The 19,134-nt window shown below is 39.3% G+C and overlaps 1 protein-coding gene across 2 annotated transcripts in view; it reads left to right on the top strand.

Annotated features, from left to right (window-relative positions):
* LRIT1 (leucine rich repeat, Ig-like and transmembrane domains 1) overlaps positions 1-15,740 on the top strand; it is a 31,218-nt gene extending 15,478 nt beyond the window's left edge. Inside the window, exons 1-3 of one of the 2 annotated variants that reach the window (XM_074233025.1) lie at positions 10,316-10,776; positions 13,424-13,729; positions 14,527-15,740. In XM_074233025.1, the coding sequence (XP_074089126.1) occupies positions 10,335-10,776; positions 13,424-13,729; positions 14,527-15,539 (1,761 nt within the window). In that variant the 5' untranslated portion in view covers positions 10,316-10,334 and the 3' untranslated portion in view covers positions 15,540-15,740. Of the gene's footprint in view, positions 1-10,315; positions 10,777-13,423; positions 13,730-14,526 lie in introns of those variants that run through there. The other variant, XM_074233024.1, reaches the window with a different exon arrangement.
* Positions 15,741-19,134: the final 3,394 nt, after the last annotated feature.

The following is a 19,134-nucleotide window of genomic DNA, read 5'->3' as shown; positions in this document are numbered from 1 at the left end:
TTTAATATTTCCTTCCCAAGAAAATCTCAAATTGGATCACAAAGAGTCTGAAATGACTAAACAACAATACACTTTTCTTCTTTTTTGGGGGGGTTTGAAAGGCAGTGGGGTTAAGTGGCTTGCCCAAGGTCACACAGCTAGGTAATTGTTAAGTGTCTGAGGCCGAATTTGAATTCAGGTCCTCCTGACTCCAGGGTTGGTGCTCTATCCACTACACCACCTAGTTGCCCCCATTTCTTTTTTTTTTTAATATTTTAAATATAATTTCCAACTACATACAAAGGTAGTTCTTACCAGTCATTTTTTTTGCAAAGTTTTGAGTTTTATAATTTTTCTCCCTCTCTCCCTTCCCTTCCTCTGACCCTGATAGAAAGCAATCTGATATAGGTTTTACATTTGTAACCATGCTAAACATAGAGTGAAATTGAATGTGAACAAGAAACATTTCTGAAGGACACAAAACACAGTCATGTAGGGTTTTTTTTTGTTTGGTTGGTTTTTTTCCCCCCTTGTTAAATGGTCATCAGCAGTTTGTTCTCATATCCCAGATGTGGTGGGCAGAGTGGCTCACAGCAAGGACCTTCACTAGCTGAGTCATGGAAAAACTCCATCAGAAGCATAAAGATCAATCTGGGTTTATCTTCCTGTGGATTGCCTACTTCATGAGCTCATAGATTTCAGTCTTGCAAGCCTAGATCAGTTGTTATGTACACCAACTAACTCTGATTTCAGTAGTTCAGACTGAACATTCAAACAAAATGAAGCACTTGAAAAGTCATCTGACAATTAACCAATGGAAAGACAGTTAGCCTTAGCTGGAGGTTATTCATTAAGGATAGACATTGAGGATACCTGGAGTTCAGTGAGTGAAACTTCCTTGCTAAGTATTATCCATCCTGATCCAGTCATGAGACCTCAAACCACTCATGGAAGTGATACCCACAATCTCCTGACCTCACCAAGTCTCCAGGAATGCTTCTCCTGTCACAACCTCCCAATTTGAGGTTCTGCAATTCTTCTCTTAAAAAGAAATATAAAATTCTAGAACTGGAAGAGACTTTGGAAATCATCTAATTCAGGAGTTCTTAATGAGGAATCCATGAACCCCCAAGGGATCTGTGGATAGATTTTAAGGGATCCATGAATTTAAATGAGAAAAAAGTGGCATCTTTTTTTTTTATTCACCTCTAACTGAAATTGAACATTTTCTTCAATTATTTAAAAATGCTATTTTGAGAAAAAGTCTGTAAGTTTCATCAGATGGCCAGAGGGAAGGGTTAAAAGCCCTTGATATAATCCATACCTTTCATTTTACAGGTAACAAAACTAATACTCAAGAAAGGTGAAGAGATTCTCAGTTTAAGTATTTTATTTTTTACCTGTGTAGATTGGAGATCAGAGCAGAACCTCTCATTTTTTCCTACTGCTCCCGATTTTGTTCCACTATCACATCCTCCTATCCTTATGCTCTACATGAGGGGAATACTGAAGGCAAATGTGTTAAGTTCTCCAAAATCACTGGTGAGAGTATGGGATGCTGTCTTACAGTCTACCTCATCAATTCACTAACTTTCATTGCCCCTCAGATTTCTTTCTCTTTTTCTAGGACAGTAGATGAACTTCCTTGTCAAAGAACTGGTTCATATGCAGACTCACAAAGGCTATTGCAGAAAATGCTAGATTTTGTGATATATCTTCCATGCTTTGCAGATGTTGACATTCCCTTAAAACAAACTGGGGAATACCCACGTGTCCACTGCATAAATCACACCTCTTTAGTAGAAGGAGCAGAAGGAAAATATTCTTTGAATGGATAATACATCATTTGTGGGAATGGACAGAAGAACATTGTTCATTTTATTGGGTAGAGGATTAAGGACAGGAGTCCAAGGACTGGATTGATAATCAGGACTGAGTTGTGCTACCAGAGTAGAGTGACTCTATTCCTCATTGGAAAGGGAGATAAAAAAACTATAAACCAGAGTTAATCTCTTTGGGCCTGGGGACTTGCCCAAAGTCACACATCTTTTATAGAGATAACATTAATAGAAAGTCAGGGTCATGCCTGCTGCCTAGAGAAGGATCCTGCCAAGAATCAAATGAGAGGGCTGTCAATAGGAGCTATTCAGGTGGTCTGGATCCAGAGGAAACTGAAACACACCCGATTGTTCCTAAATCATACATATACCTGTATGACATTGACTGAAGAAAATTGTGAGAACTCTTGGCTCCTATTGCCTTCTACTTATCTACTAAATTCTTGCAGTCTGAATCTGTATCCTGTTTTTTTTCACCAGTCCTCTCTACTTGGCGAATATAGGTTTTGACTTTCCTTTCACTCTCTCTAGCTTTCTGTTTCTGAACCTTCAGCTCCATAACCCATATCCCATTTATGGATGTTATTCTAATTATTATATGATGATTTAAACTCTTACCATAATGGGAACTTTCTAGTTGTGTCACTCCAGAATCACAGGATTGAAGAATTGGAAGGGACCTCAGTGGTCACCCTAATCTAACATATACAAAAGGAATGTCACTATAACATAATTGGTCAACTCTTCTATATAACTCTTCTTAAAGACTTCTGAGTAGGGAGTACCTACCATCTTTCAAGGTCTCCAGGTCCACTTGGGTATCTCTGGTTGTTAGAAAGCTTTCCTGATCAAGCCTAAATTTCTTTCTTTTAATTCACTAATTTTGCTTTCTGAGATCAAACAGAACACACCCAATCCTTCTTACACTTTCTGGTTGTTTTTTTTTTTTTTTTAGTTTCTTTCAAGGCAATGGGGTTAAATGGTTTACCCAAGGCTACACAGCTAGGTAATTATTAAGTTTCTGAGGTCAGATTTGAACTCAGGTACTCCTGACTCCAGAGCTGGTGCTCTATCAACCACGCCACCTAGCTGCCCCCTTTTTACACTTTCTAAATTCTTTCAAACCAAGGTTTCCATCATGAACCTACTCAACTATAGGTCTTGGTCACTGACTTTTATACATTAGCAGAGCAGGAATCCCAGTAATCCCACTCCATCCTCCTTTGCATATTGTAACCTATAAGAGTAGATAGATTTTACAGTGATGCTAGACACACATGGAAATTAAATGCACTTATCTGGAATTGCCCACTTACTAAGGATAGGGGATGGAATTTGGCCCCTGGTCTTCTTGACTTCGTGACCAGGAAGATGTTCCTATTCTGGTTTCCACTGGCCCTGGGCTAATGAAAAGGAAAATAATCTGGCCTGGGAGGGGAAGATTCAACCTTACTTCCATTAATATTTCTGCTCTGTAGGCATTTGAGGTCCCTTAGTTTCTATGGCCAGGTCCTTATTGCATAATCCCTCATTGAATCTATTTCATTTCATTCTTTTTTTCTTACTTTCTAAAGCAAAAAATCTGGTTTTGGAAGCCAAAGGTCACAGAGTAGATCCCTCTAACTTTTATTCTTATCATATGAAAAGCATTTCCATTATCTTCTATCAGGAGGAAAAGTCCCAAGGCCCTAAATGTACATGCCTGTTTCTGGGTCTGCTTTGTGCTGAGGTTTGTCCAGGTGTAGATCTCACTGATTATGCCAGGCGGGCTTACCATCTAGATGAAGCCAAGTTTATCAATTGCCACTTTTGTTGTGCTTGTGGTCCATGGGTTGTATTGTGTTCGTGAATGGATACTGAATTCTGTGTGTAACCCTTGAGGGATTATTGTTGGGTGATTCAGTCCAGAAGAGCTAAAAAGGTTCTAGATGTTCTAGGTATTATGGAAATCAGTGAGGAGAGGGACCCTGTGGAGGGTTGACACTATTATTACCAAGAAGGTCAAGCCAAGAAGTCAAGTCAGCAAGCATTTATTAAGTCACTCTACTAAACCCTGGGGATACAAAGACCCCCCCCCCCAAAAAAAAAACCTAGTTTCTGCTCTCAAGGAGCTCACAGTCAAATATGAAAGGCAATTCATAACAAATATATAACAAGTATGTGCCATCAGGAACTGGCCACTCTTTTAATGGTTTTCCTCCTCCAAAGTAGGGGGTACCTTGAGTTGTGTTGAATGAAGAGCCTGGGTTCTGGAAAGTACTGGGTTGTGAGTTCCTTGTCTTGCCTTTCCCTGCAAGAGTGAGCTACTGGAGGACTAAGATTGTTTGGATGTGGCATCTATACCCCCTGCCACTAGCATAGTCCTTATTCACTCTTCCTTCAATGAAAAGTTCTTGAGGTCAGAGAATTTATCTGTAACTTGGATTTCCAGTCAAGCCTGGAGCATTTTTCATGAAGTTCTCCTTATTGATGGAGATAATATTGAAGTCTCCCTGTATGACTGTTTTAGGGGCAGAGTTGGTGTAAGAGTTTTGGAGAGGAGAGACTTTATTTTTCAACTATAAGGCAGAGCCCCTGACTTCATCCAATGGGAAATTTTTCCAAATTTTTAGGGGGACAACATGGAAATCAGGGAAATATTGAAGAGCTTTGAAAGACTCCCTAAAGTCAATTCCAAAGAGCATCTGGAACCATATATCTGATTGTATGACTGACTGTTTTTTCCTGTCTATCTCTCAGAATGTCTTTTCTCTTTAAAACTCATAAGCCAATTCTTACCTCCCTCCTTCCCCCCTTCTCTCAACCATTTAGGAGAATTTTCTTTAAAATGTTCCAGGTTTGGCAGGAAATCCAGGTTATATCTCATTTAAATTTTTTTATATCCCTAGTACATTGTACAAGACTCTACAACTACTCGATGCTTTATAAATGTTTTTTGGTTCATCTAATGATGGAATGTCACTGCCCTATTTAAAAACTTAGTGATCGCCTATTGCTTCCAGGATAAAATGTAAGCTTCTTGGTCTGGCCTACCATGTGGTTCCAATCTGATTCCCACCTTATCTAAGAGCATTCCTTTCCATCTATGTTCTAATCAAACTGGACTAATAGCTGCTGTCTGAACTTGGTCTGCCATCTCTATCCACTCTTATTCCTGGACAAGTGCATAGAGATGGCAGATCAAGTTCAGGAAAACATTTCTACATTTTTTTGTAGGCAACCATATGCCAATCATATCTTTTTCAAGCCTCAGAATGAAGTTTTTCCATTTTTTGTTTGTGTATTTTGCAGGGCAATGGGGTTAAGTGACTTGCCCAAAGTCACACAGCTAGGTAATTATCAAGTGTCTGATGCTGAATTTGAACTCAGGTCCTCCTGACTCCAGGGGGTGCTCTATCCACTGCACCACCTAGCTGCCCCCAGAATGATTATTTTGCAAAGTGAAAGAGTTGGCCTAGAATGATCTCAATAGTTCTTTCCAGTTCTAAATCCTATGATACCAAGAGGGTTACCTACTTGGAGAACCCCGAAACCAACAGTCACTATCGCCTCCTACTTGCCTTTTTTCAAGACTGAGCTTAATCAAATCTTTTAGGGATCTTTGTTTGAAATTGTTTGCTGAGTGGAGACCCTCCCCCCACCTCCATAGATGGGATATTCCAGGAAGCAGTAAGCACCCACATGAAAATAGCTCCAGTTCCTTTCCTTAATCCGCAGCCTATCCTTTTATCCGATGGCATCAGACAGAGAGGAAGGAGGGGGAAGGGAGGCTGCAGCAGCTGGAGTTCAAGGGATGGGACGGGTGCTGGAGAAGCTACACTAGGGGAAAAGGGCCCCTCTGTCCAGGCCCTGAATCGGGGAGACTGGAGCCATGTGGGTGGTCATGGGGGTACTCTGGTACCTGGCCTTCAGGGGTCTTCCCCAAGCACTTGGCTCCTGTCCCTCCCAATGTAGCTGTAGTCTACATAGCCTCAGCGATGGCACCAAAAACAGGTAAGTGGAACATTCAGGCACTGCTCAAATACCTAATTTCCTTCTCTTCTCAGAATGGGGGCCTTGTGTCTGGGAAGGAACAGAATAGAAGGGACCCTACTTTTTTGGTTTGGCTTTTACCAATTGGTTTTGCATAGGGCTAAGTTCAAGTTTTAGCTCCAATTCATACCTGTTTGACTTTGGCCAAATTGCTTAACCTCTTTGGGTCTCAGTCTCTTCATTCATAAAATAAAGGTGTTAGACTGATAAGTCTCTAATGTCCATTTCAGCTCGAAATTCCATTTCGAAAACCCATTCTGATTTCATACTACTGGAGACCCTAAGACCTAGGAGGTATTTCTTGATAAGCAAATTTCATGATAATCAAATGAGACACTATTTGTAAAGCACTTGGTAGATCCTTGATAATTGCTTGTTCCTTCCCTCTGCCATCGGGTTGGTAAGGCATAGCAAATTTTCTGAATTTTTTCTCCCCCACCCCTTTTCCTAGGGAAACAGTCCTTCCTTCCCCTCCCTCTTTTCCCACCCTGGTCATCCTTGGGTCCCATGGAAAATTCTCCACATTCCACACAATCACCTCACAAATATAGACTTTGGAGAGAACAGGTGAAGCAATCAGGTAGAAGTCTCCTAGTGGGAACATTTCACACGGTCTAGAGATCTGAGATAGTATTTTAGCATAAGCCCTTTAAACTCAGGAAGCAAAGGAAATATCATGAAATTCTAAATGCTGAGATTCAGGAGGTATATTTGAAGTGATCTGTTCCAACTATCTCTCAGTCAGTCCATGGACTAATCTCTTGAACAATGGATTTCTGAACAGATGGCCAGCTAACCTCTACTTAAATACTCCCAGTGACTGGAAGCCCACTCTTTCAGGAGGCAGTCTCTTCCATTTTTGGACAATTCTATTTCTCTGCCTCAATTTTGCTTATACTCTCATTTCACAATGACACTAAACTGAGATCATTTCTTTTTAACTAAATGTTTGTTAGAATATCACAATTAAGGAATGCTTTGGAATTCTTATTGATTGCAGCAGAGAATCAGATTAGTTTCCTCCCCTCTTACCTCCCCTCCCAAGTGCCCAAGGGGAGAGAAGTTTCTTTATTGAGATAGAGCAACTTTATGAAAAAAGTTTATGAAATCTAGAGATATAGCTCCTTCAGGGCACCTGATACCAGAAATTTATAAGTGTAAAAATATAACCTTACAATTTAAATAAAAAAGATTGTATAATTTAAAAATATAAATCATTTACACTTTGATGGCACTTTTGTTTGTTCCCTTATCAGCCTAGAAATTAGTAAATTAACAAGGTAATTAGCTAAACTAGGACTTATCACTGATTTAATTCTCTCCCATTCTTTCCCAGACAGTGGCTTCTCCAGAAGCAACTTTTTGTTGTCCTAGGATTTACCCCATAGGAGCCAATATCTTGGGTTCTCTGTCTTCCTCACAAAGGTCTGTGTTCCAGGGATGATTCTGGGTCCTATGGATCCAAAATTGCCAGTTACTGTTCTGATGATAGCAATTCCTATTGCTTAGACCTAATGTATCCCTTTGATACTATTTTTTTTATAAGGAAAATTATTGAAAAGACTAGGAAACCCTATTATCTTCTCTATTCAAAATCCTAGAAATAACCAGGGAAGGGAACTAAAAGGAAAGGAGGGAAAATGGAGCCGTGATGTTGATAGGCTTCCCAGCATGCCCTGGAGAAGGCCAGGGGAAAACACTCAACCAGATGTTTACAGGAAATCTTTGATTTGTTTGCTGCAGAGGGTTAGTCAGAATGAGCAAGTATGACTCCAAAGAGGATCCAAGAAACTGCTGCTCTTAATCATTCATTTTTACAAAGAACACTTCAAATGTCCTAAGACATGTCAAATATTTTTAATTCTTATTTTACAGATAAATGAAATGAGGCCAAAAGCTACTAAGTAATTTGCTCAGTCACCTAGGGAGCTGAAGGACCTGTTACCTAGTCCATTATTTTTTTTTTCCACTATACTTTGATGTTTAGAAGAGTTTGCGACTGGGAGAAATTTCCTTCATGGAATTTTAGGATTACAGAATTTTATATGCATAAAATATCTTAGATTCAATTGATGCCATTAAATCCAACTAACATGAGTTTGGTGCCTGCTGTATCCAAAGCTAGGTTGAAAACTAGGTTGAAAAAATGAAACAGAAAAAAATGAAACAGCCCTCCCCTCATAGAGCTCATAATTTACGGGTTGCATGGGGGTTGCAATCTGGACATAGATAAGTAAACATAAAGTATGTATAAAACAGTTTCAGGGAGAGAGACAACAGCTAATGATGTCAGAAGAGGCTCTGAAGGAAACCTAGGATTCTGAGAGTGGGAAGTGAGGAGAAACAACATTATAGACATAAGGAAACTACTTTTTCAAAGGTGTTCAGGGAAAGGATGAAATGTTGCACATGGAGAATAGTTGATAGACCAATTTGATTGGAACTTTGACTATAAAAGGGAGTGGCATGCTGGAGCCAGCTCAAACTGATTCCAAGAAATGATCATTAAAATTTCAATGTGAGCATCTACACCTTAGAAATGAGTAAATACTATACATCATGGTTTGGTTTATTTTTTTCTTGATTTCTAAACTTAAGAAGATGATAGAGGAAGTTTTAATTCAGATTAAATTTAAAATTGTGCCAAGCAAATAGTAATCCCTTTCCTCAGAATGTTGATTATTAAACACTTAGAAGCATATTTTTGAGAGTGCTTAAAATAAAACTGGAAAGGAAGGTGAGTGACAGATTACAGGGGGTTTTAAATGTCCTGGAAATGGCAACATGACCAGACTCTTGATTTAGAAATTTTAGTTTAGATATGTTGAGTTTAAGGGGCAACTAGATGGAGATGTTCAGCAGGCAACTGGTAATGAGAGAATGGAGTTAAGGAAAGACCAGAATATATTGATGTGGAAGTCATTTGCATAAAGATGATGATTAAAGCCATCATAGATGAGGAGATAACCAAGGGAGAGAAGGGAAAGAGAGAAGAGAACAGGACAGAACTTTGGACACCCCCACTTAGTGACTGAGAAAAGGATGATGATCCAGCCAAGGAGGCTAAGAAAGAAGAGTGCCAAGGTGGGAAGACAGCCAAGAGAGAGCAGGGTCATGGATACCAAAGTACAGAGTCTATCTAGGAGAAGAGAATATGATTGACAGAAATCACTAAGTTCAACCCTTTTTTTTATAAAGGAGTAAATTAAGACCTAGAAAAAGGGAAATGACTTATCTAGGGTCACACAGCTGATTCATGCCAGAGTCAAAACTAAAATATGGGTCTGCTAACTCTTAGTCAAATTTTATATTTCTATATTATGGGGTTTACCTAGACATGAAAATTTATGAGGTCCTTATGGGCAAAATGACTCGAGCTATACAGCTGATGGATTGAAAACTGACATGGTTGTAAGTGAGAAAAGGACTCCAGGGAGGGAATAAAGAGAATAGCTTTAAGATCCTTAACCCACTGTGGCTTCTTTTTCTTTGAAGTTCCTGTATTGCATCGTGTTAGTTCTATTCATTTGACATGTGGCACGGTGGCTGCTTTTTGAATATTACCATACTGTTATTCAATTTTTCATGTAGATATCTTAAATATATAATTTCTATTTTAATCAATAGAATTTATTAAGCATCTACTATGTATACCATTTATACAACCCAGATCTTACTTTTAAGGATTGAGGTAAAAATCTTATTATAATTTGCCCAGGTCAGACATGAACTGCTTTGTGCCAACATATTTTAGGAAGGCCATTGTTAATCTGGATGATATCTAGAAAAGAGTGACCAGGATACCATGAAAGGATTGGCCAAAGGAAATGAAAATATTTATGTGGAAGAAGAGAAGACAGGAATTATATTAATACCTGTCTTCAAGTATTTGGAGGCTCCCCTGTGGAAGAGGGATTTTATTTTGTTTGGCCTCATAGGGCTAAACTGGGAACAATGCTGTGATATGGCAGAGAGACAGATTGGGGATTCATGATTTGGAGCTATCCCAAAATGGAATGGTCTCCCTTGGGAGATGGTGACTTCTCCTCTGGAGATCATCAAGTTCTAACTTATTGAAGGTTGTTGAAGAAGGGATTCTTAACAGGTAAGATTTGGACTAGAAAGATGGCTTTGGCTGTCTTTTTTAAATCTGAGATTCTATGATTTTGTTAGCTCTTGAGGAACTATTTGCTCTTTAAGGGAAGGGCCTTTGTGCTATTTCTTTGAATTCTACATGGTGCTTTCTTAGTGCTTTTTAAATATTTGTGGAATTTATTGAATGGTTAGGACTACAATACTTATTGTATTTTTATTTATTAGACTATTTATGAGAAAAATAAAGAGTTTTGGTACAATGTACTGACTCCATCATTAGAAGCTATTGGCATATGAAACTAGAATGGCATGGGATTATCACTAAATCTTGATATTTTGACTCCCCCCCCTTCTATCTGATCCAGAGTGGTTTTGTGTAATGACCCTGAGATGACCCTCCCTCCCATGATGATACCATCAGACACCTCCAAGCTTCGCATAGAGAAGACATCCATCCGGAGAATGCCAGGGGATGCCCTCCAGCAGCTCACTCAACTTGAATACCTGTGGCTGCCCTATAATTCCATTACCAGTGTCAGTTCTGTCATGCTGCGGGGCCTGCGGAGGCTTCGAGAGCTGCGCCTCCCTGGGAATAATTTGGTATCCTTCCCCTGGGGAGCTCTTGGGGATACCCCACAGCTCAGACTGCTTGATCTGCATGGGAACCGCCTCTCAACCGTATCCGCAGAGGCTGCCCGCTATGTAAGGAACCTCACTTTCCTGGACCTCTCCAGCAATCAGCTGATGCGTCTCCCCCAGCAGCTCCTTACCATCTGGTCTCACCTGCAGGCTGGTCCTTTTTTCCCCAATGATAACTCCAAGATCATCCTGGGTAAGAGCAGTCAAGCAGTCTAGACTGAGCATAATAGCAACTTTCAAACACACAGAAAGACAGGACTAGGAGAAGTGCTCAGTAGGCCCTTGATAAAAGCTTGTCAAATGAATGAACTCAGCCAGTCAATTGACACATCTGTCTTAGGACCTACTACTGGACATCTCTCTTTGTACAAAGTGCTTTGGGGAATTCAGGCAAAGCATAAAAGAGAATCCTTGCAAAGATCATCTGGTCTCAGGCTTCTTAAACTTATTTTAGATTGGTGAAGCCTTTAAATGCATTAAATGAAATGCATTGTATTACCAAGCAAACTAGATATACTGAAATATAGCTATATTAAAAGAAATAATTTTAGGGGCAGCTAGGTGGCACAGTGGATAGAGCACCAGCCCTGGAGTCAGAAGTACCTGAGTTCAAATCTGATCTCAGACACTTAATAATGACCTAGCTGTGTGGCCTTGGGCAAGCCACTTAAGCCCATTGCCTTACAAAAATAAAAATAAAAAAACATAAAATAAATAATTTTAAAGGTTCACAGGCACCTTGATTTAGACCAAATCCTTTACTTTTCTGAGGAAGAACTTTATATTCAGAGTATTTAAATGACTAGTTCAAAGTCATATAGCTATTTAGCATAGTCAGGACTAGAACCCAGATCCTTTGACTTAAGATTCTTTTCCTTATTTCATCATTCTCTCTCTCTCTCTCTCTCTCTCTCTCCACTACCTAGCCACTACCATCGTAATCTCTCTTAAGAAGTATCCCTCTCATTCATAGGCTCCTGGGACTTAGAATTGGAAGATATTCAGAGAAGATATTCAGATTCTTTTATTTTGACAGAAGTGAGGCCCAGAAGTAACTGACTTGATCAAAGTCACACCAGTGGTATATTTACTGTCTGTACATACCTAGTTTTTGAACTCTTTTTTTTTAAGTTTTTTTATTTTTGTAAGCAAATGAGGTTAAGTGGATTGCCCAAAGCCACACAGCTAGGTCATTATTAAGTGTCTGAAACTAGATTTAAACTCAGGTACTTCTGACTCCAGGAGCGGTGCTCTATCCACTGTGCCACCTAGCCGCCCCTAGTTTTTGAACTCTTACTCCAAAACTAGTAGCTTTTCTATAATAATATAATCAATGGCTCTTACATAGCTTCATTCTAGATAAAGCTCAGAGAGCTGAACTTTAGGAAGGATCAAATTTGCTAGTTAGGGAAATATAACCTTGTGCTAGAGGTATGGCCATGTACCTGGGAAAGATTTGAGGGCACTCTTGCCAGGAGTCCTGTAGGATCTATGAATTCCACAAAAATCTGGCTATGACAGTAATGGCCCAGATGTTGGATTCAAGATGGTGACATCTGGTTAAAAAGCTCTGGGGCAAACTATAATTGATGAAGTGCTAAATTAATTTAGGGAGCTTGAATTACCTCTGCAGGAGGAACCTGGAAGAAGATCATAGTTTATGTTGGAGTAACCAGCTAAGTGTCAAGAACAGGTTGAAAAGGGTCAGGTTTTTCAGCTAGTATCTTAGAGAGCAGACCTATGGATGTTGACTGTAAGAGTTAGAAAAATGTTAGGCTGTGCTTTTGAAGAAGTTGCTTAATTCAGTGGCCTTTCACAATAGAAGACTCAGACCAGCCTGGAGTATTTTAGGGTCAGGATTCGCAGAATAGACTTTGTGAAAGAAAATGTCAAATAGAAAGAAACATTGAGCTTCCCTATCTAGACCCATGATTCTATAGTCATATGACATTTCTTCTCAGTAGTTCTTACTTTGCAATGTTAATTTGCATTCTCTCATAGCTTTGAAGACCAACTCTGCTATTTATTACCTGTGTGACCCTGGGAAAATCAACTTTCCCTCTGAATAAGGCATTTTGTCTTAGTTTTCTCCCCTTGATTGGGTAATTTTTAATTCAAAGATTTTGAGAAGGAATATTGCTTTTTTTCTATGGTGTTTGGGCTAGTTAGGTCAGTGAGTTGGACCATGGTGACAATAAAACTATGGCCCCTGGTTCTGTCCTAGCATGAAGACTTATCCACTGAGATCCCTGGCTGGTAGAGGAATCAACCCTAATTTTAGACAGTCATTTGACAAATATATTATCTTAGGAAGAAGAATGTGGAGGGTTCATTCAGTACCACCTCAGGGATAGAGAAATACTAAAAAGAGCAAATTCTCTAAGTTTGCATGTTGAGTCAAGGGTGCCACAAAATAATGGACATATAGATATAGTGAATAAAGTCTCAAATTTGGAGTCTGTAAGACTTTGAGTCCCATTTCTGCTATTTACTAGTTATGTGGCTACAAAAAAGTCATTTAATTTCTGTGAGCCTTAGTTTCCTCATCTAGGCCTACCAGTTGTACTTATTACTTACAGAAAGTTTTGTGAAATTTAAATGGAATAATATATATATAAAGTATTTTTCAAATTCCAGAAAGTTCTATATAAGTATCAATTTCTACAACAACAGCAACTACTATTACTATTAAAATGCTTGGAGCTCAGTCAGAGGCTTGAAAAAGTGACTATTCCTTGAGGCTCTCACCTTTCAAGAGTATATTGAATGAAGAGGATAGGAGGCAATGTATCAGGAGTATGGAAAGAGGATGAGATGCTTGTTTTATTTTCCCTTTCCAGGTCTACAGGACAACCCCTGGGTGTGTGACTGTAGTCTGTATGAAATGGTCCAGATCCTACACCTCCCAATTCCACATATGGCCTTCATTGATCCAAAGCTGAAGTGTTCTACTCCTTGGAGTTTGGCTGGAGTTGCCTTCAGCCAGCTGGAACTCAGGAAGTGTCAACGTCCTGAAGTTTATACTTCAGTGGCCAAGGTCAAGACCCTTCTGGGTAGCACTGTGTTCTTGCGTTGTGGGGCCACTGGGGTGCCCAGTCCAGAGCTCATCTGGAGAAGAGCTGATGGACATCAGCTCAATGGGACAGGTGAGTTACAATAACCGGGTAACTCTATGTTCATAGACTTCTAGTTTTGGAAAGTAATCAGTTCCAGTTTAGGGAGCTGAGCTTTAGTAAGGATTTAGTTAGGGAAATGTAATTCAATGTACTTCCACATACCTGGGAAAAGTTTGGGGGCAATCTTGCCAAGAGTCATATTGGTTCTATGAAATCCATGAAATCTAGTTATGACAATTATGGTCCAGATGTTGGGTTCAAGATGGTGACATCTGGTTAAATAGCTCTGAAACAATGTAAATAGTGAGAATGACAAAAAATGGTTGACTTTATAATAACTATAATTAAAAACCCTTCTTTATATTAGTATAGCTTGATAGTTTGTAACATATTGTACCTCTTTTACTCAGTGTATATGCCAACCTTATTTTATATGATCCTCATAGCTCTTCAAGGTAGATGGAAAAGGTATTATTATTCTGAGTTTATTGATGAAGAAACTGGAGCTCAGAGAGGTTAAATAACTTGCCCATAGTCACTTGGACAGAGAATGGCATAGCTAGGGCTATAACAAAGCCTTCTGACTCCTATTGCTCTTTCCATTATACCACCTAGCTCTATAATACCTTGGGTTTATTCATGTTCACCATCTCATGATACCTGGCTTCATTGAGGGATATCAGGCTGATGTCAGCCAGAGATGGGTCCCACCTAGAAGTAATCCAGATAACTCTTGAATTAATTCCCCTGTAGAGGGGTAAAGATCAAATTGCCTTCACTTTCTTTGGGTCTCCTATGCATGACTTTCTCTCACTCTTTTTTTTCAGTGCATCAAGAAACCTCCAGTGATGGCATGAGCTGGTCTCTTCTGGGCTTGCCTGAAGTATCCCACCATGACTCTGGAGAATATATCTGCAAAGCCAAAAATTCTTTGGGGGCCACTGAAGCATCTGTCTCCCTCATTATCACTGAGGCTCAAACCACTGCTGAGCCCCAAGGGTCCACAGTTAGGTCGTGGCCAGGGGAGGCTCAGGGAGTAGAAGCTGCAGCTTACAATGAGCTAGTGGCAAGGTATGCCTCCACTACCTCTGGTCTGTCTTCTCTGGTGGCCAGGCCCACACGCCCCGACTATGAAAAGAATCCTGCTCTTCAACATTTCCACATGAATGCCCTGGGAGAACTTTCAATTGGGAGTTTTGGGGCAGAACAGGTTGATAGAGCCAAGGACCTACCATTGAATCAGTTGGAACCAGCTCAAACAGTAAAATCAGTTAAGGTGGTAGGGGACACTTACCACAGTGTGACCTTGGTGTGGAAAGCCCCCCAGGTTGGAAACAACACCATGTTCAGCATACTCTATGCCATCTTTGGGGAGAAGGATATGAAGAGGGTCAGTGTAGACCCTGGGAAAACCAAGGTCACCATTGAGGGTCTTATGCCAAAAACCAAGTATGTAGCTTGTGTCTGTGTGCGTGGCCTGGTCCCCAAGAAGGAACAGTGTATCATCTTCTCCACGGATGAGGTGGTTGATGCTGAAGGTACCCAAAGACTCATAAACATTGTGGTGATTAGCATAGCGAGCGTAATTGCTGTGCCTCTGACCTTGCTTGTCTGCTGTGGGTCCCTAAAGAGACGTTACCAGAAATTCCGATTGAGGAAGAAGGATGAGAACCAGGGTTCATATGTCACATTTGAGAGACTAGGCCCTGGTGAAGACGGAGTGGAGGATTTGGCCAGGGACAGCCCTGAGGAGGGAGACAGGTTACTCTCATTGCGTTCTAGTGTGGATTCATATGCACCATCCAAGATAGAAAGTTTAGTCAATGAATACTTCTGCTAAGAGAAGTTCCAGGGATGCCTGGTGACTTCCATGAACATTCTTGTTCACACACTTGTGTTTACAGACTCTCATCCAACTATTCATTCCTATATACTCTTATATCCTCAAGTCCATACAAGCATTCTCATGAACTCATAAGTAAGCATATGTACACACTGTGGCATTTCTTTTTTTTTTCACTTGCTTTCTCACCCTTTTGTACATGCACACACACACGCGCGCGCACACACACACACACACACACACGCACACACACACAAACACACACGGAGTCCACTTGCCATACTCAGAGTGTTTTTTTCCTTGCAAATCATCTTTGAAGTTTCAACAGATCCCATGAACTTTTGGCAAATATCATGAGAAACCAATTATTGGCTTAGAGAATAGAGGGGACCTTGGGAGGATGTTAAGTCTGGCCTTACAGCTGACTCAGATTTTGTTTTAGATCAGAATTTTTTTTCTTTTTTTTAAAAAGAAGATTCCACAGCCTCCCTTGGTGACCCTCTCCATTGTTTGAAGGGCATTTTCCAATGTAAACAAATTCTCTCTGATATCTAACCTGAATCCAATCCATTTCTTGAACCTGCTTTAGAGATGGAGAATAACTATTACATTTTTCAGTCTAAAAACTCTTACATCTGTTGGCGTTGGTAAGTCTGATATCACTGAGGTTAGCTACACTCCAAGCTCAGTTGCATGGCTCCTTGTTTCCATGTGTCTTGGAGCAGCGGCCTCCTGATGATAGCTTCATAATTGATAGGGGCACCCATATAGAAATGACCTTGTACTAGTTATACAAGCCTGCTGTGTGGGATCTAAGCCACGATATTTAGGGCAAAGCCTTTGAGTGACATCCAGGAAAATGGTCAGACAATTGGGGAACCCAACTTTAATTTTTATGTGTTATGTGTCAAATAAAGCCACTTTATTCAGGACATTGAACCTTCTGCTGAGGTTAATGATTCTTTATTTGAATAATACTTTTCAATGAACAAGGCTTCTTCATAAATACTAAATCCTTTGATCTTCATAACCACCATGAATAATGAGCCAGAATACATATTCTTTTTTTTTTTTTTTTTGGTCTGTTTTTTTGCAAGGCAAAGGTCACACAGCTAGGTAATTATTGAGTATCTGAGGTCAGATTTGACCTCAGTTGTCCTGGCTCCAGGGCTGGTGCTCTATTGACTGCGCCACCTAGCTGCCCCCAGATTAGATACACTTATCTCTCAGGGAGGTTCATTGATTTTTGTCAACATGGCTAGATTAAGTTGAGCTAAGACTGGAACTCAGATATCCCCATTCTCGTTTCTGTTCTCTTTCCTTAATACTGACCTTTTTTTCCATCAAAGGATGACAAAGAAACAGTCAAATAGTTTGGGTTAGACCATAAATTTCATGTGATATAGTAAACTAATGTGTTCTGCACAGTCAGTCTCATGATATGCTTCTGGAAGGAAGGTTTATTTTACTGCTTGAACATAGTGGCTGCTCAACTTAGGGTGATGACATTGATTGACTATTGGGGACACTGTACTGGGACAGGAGATTCTATGCTTATCTGAGGATGAGTTGGTGGTGGGAGAGAGAGAGAGAGAGAGAGAGAGAGAGAGAGAGAGAGAGAGAGAGATCTATTTTTGATGAAACCTAGGAAAGGACCCGAAGGAAAGGATTTTCTCAAGTGGTTTAAGAATGGTTGAGTTTTAGATAGGAGTAAAATATTTATCTGATCTAATCCAATCCAACAAATATTTATGGGCAAGGAAATGCGCTAAACATGGGGGGGTACAAAGACACAATGAAAACTAGATCTTACCATTGAGAAGGTAAATTAGTGAGCTTAGTTCTAAGAAGCCCTGCTTGGAAGACCCTAAAGGGCAAAATGCTATCTCCCTTTTAGAATTAAACACAGCACCTCTATTTGAGCTTGAGAGACTTGAAGATGGAGTCAATGTAGTCAGGGGAACTGAAGCTGAGAATATTATCTGGTAATGACATTACCAATTGTTCTTTATCGGTCTATCTGAACTCACAAGCCCTAACTTAAGAATCTAAAATTAAAATTACCAAATACAGTGATATGCGTGCAGAGGGAAGTACCACTAATGGAGGCAACAAAATCTTTTCCTGGCATTCTTAAAAAGTCAGAGCATTTCATATGTAATTGTGGAGATAGCATTGACTTGGGCATCTGTTCCTGACTTTGCCACTAGTTCTGTTACCTCCAGTTAAGCTATTCAACCCCTCCTTTATCCAGGAATTCCTTTTTTAATTAAAGATTTTATTTGTTTTACAATCCCCTCCCCCCAATTTTACCTCCCCCCATCCAGGAATTCTTAACCTGAGGTCCTATGAAGTTGTTTAAATTTTTTTTGATGTGAATTTCAATATAATTGTTTTTTTTGTAGTTTTATGTATTTTGTTTTATATACAGTATTTTAAAATGTTATTCTCAAGAGTCCATACACATTGCACCAAATTGCCAAAGGAGTACATAATTCTTCAAAATTAAGATCCATTAGCATTAGATCAATTCTTAATGTTCCTTCTACCTCTATTATTCTATAATTTTTCTTAAGGAGTAACTTAGATTCTGTCTTACCTGAAGAACCAACGAATCCTGAAATTCATTGATGATCTTAGAACTTTCAAGATTTTCCTCAGGACTATCCTACACTAAAGCCCCTTAGCTATTCTAGTGGCAAAGCTCTTTGACAAATTATGGAGAATAAAAAAAGTTGCTGCATGATCGGAGAAAGAAAAACTGTTTGAATATCAAAAAAGGAAAGAGAATGGAGTTGACGTACTAGAGGTCAGGGAGCTTGACTTTGCTTCCTGGCAAAATTCTAAACTGTATCAAAGAGATGTTTAGAAACTATGAAGACAAAGAACCATTGTACTTCAATGAGAAAGATCATGTCAAATTATTCTGACTTCCTTTGGGATGGGCTATTAGACTGCTAGATGAGGAGAATGCTATAGAGAGAGAGCTTATCTAGACTTTTTTTAAACTTTTACTTTCTTTTTTCCCAATTAGCAAAGATTTATTTTCTTTTGCACTTTCCCCTCTGCCAAAAAGAACAAAAAGAAAAAGAAAATCCTTGTTTATCTATCCATGAAAATCTCTCATGCTATCCTTATGGGCAAAATTAAGAAAGTTAGGTAAGATAATAATGCAGTTAGGTAGATTTGGGACTGGATAATAAATAAACCTAAAGAGTAGTTATTTATGATTTGATGCCAACTTGGAATGAGTTCTTTAGTGGAGTTTCCTTGGAAACCCTGTGCTAATACATATATATATATATATATATATATATATATATATATGTATATCTATATGTCTATGCACACACATATATTTATATATCTTTTTGTAAATCTAGATCTATTCTATGATTCTGTCTTAATAAACATATTATATAAATACAATAGATTTGTTTTCATCTATTTCTATTTTTCTCTACAGAAAATCTACATTTTCTCTATAGCTATGAGTTTGAATATTCCAATGACTTGGAAAAAGTTCTGAGTAGCATGCTTGTTAGATTTATTGAGGTCCAAAGATAGGAGGGATAAATAGCATGTCAAATGA

The sequence above is a fragment of the Macrotis lagotis genome, chromosome 4, assembly GCF_037893015.1.
Source record: "Macrotis lagotis isolate mMagLag1 chromosome 4, bilby.v1.9.chrom.fasta, whole genome shotgun sequence".
Lineage (NCBI taxonomy): Eukaryota > Metazoa > Chordata > Mammalia > Peramelemorphia > Peramelidae > Macrotis > Macrotis lagotis.
This window is presented reverse-complemented; position numbering and strand designations above follow the sequence as displayed.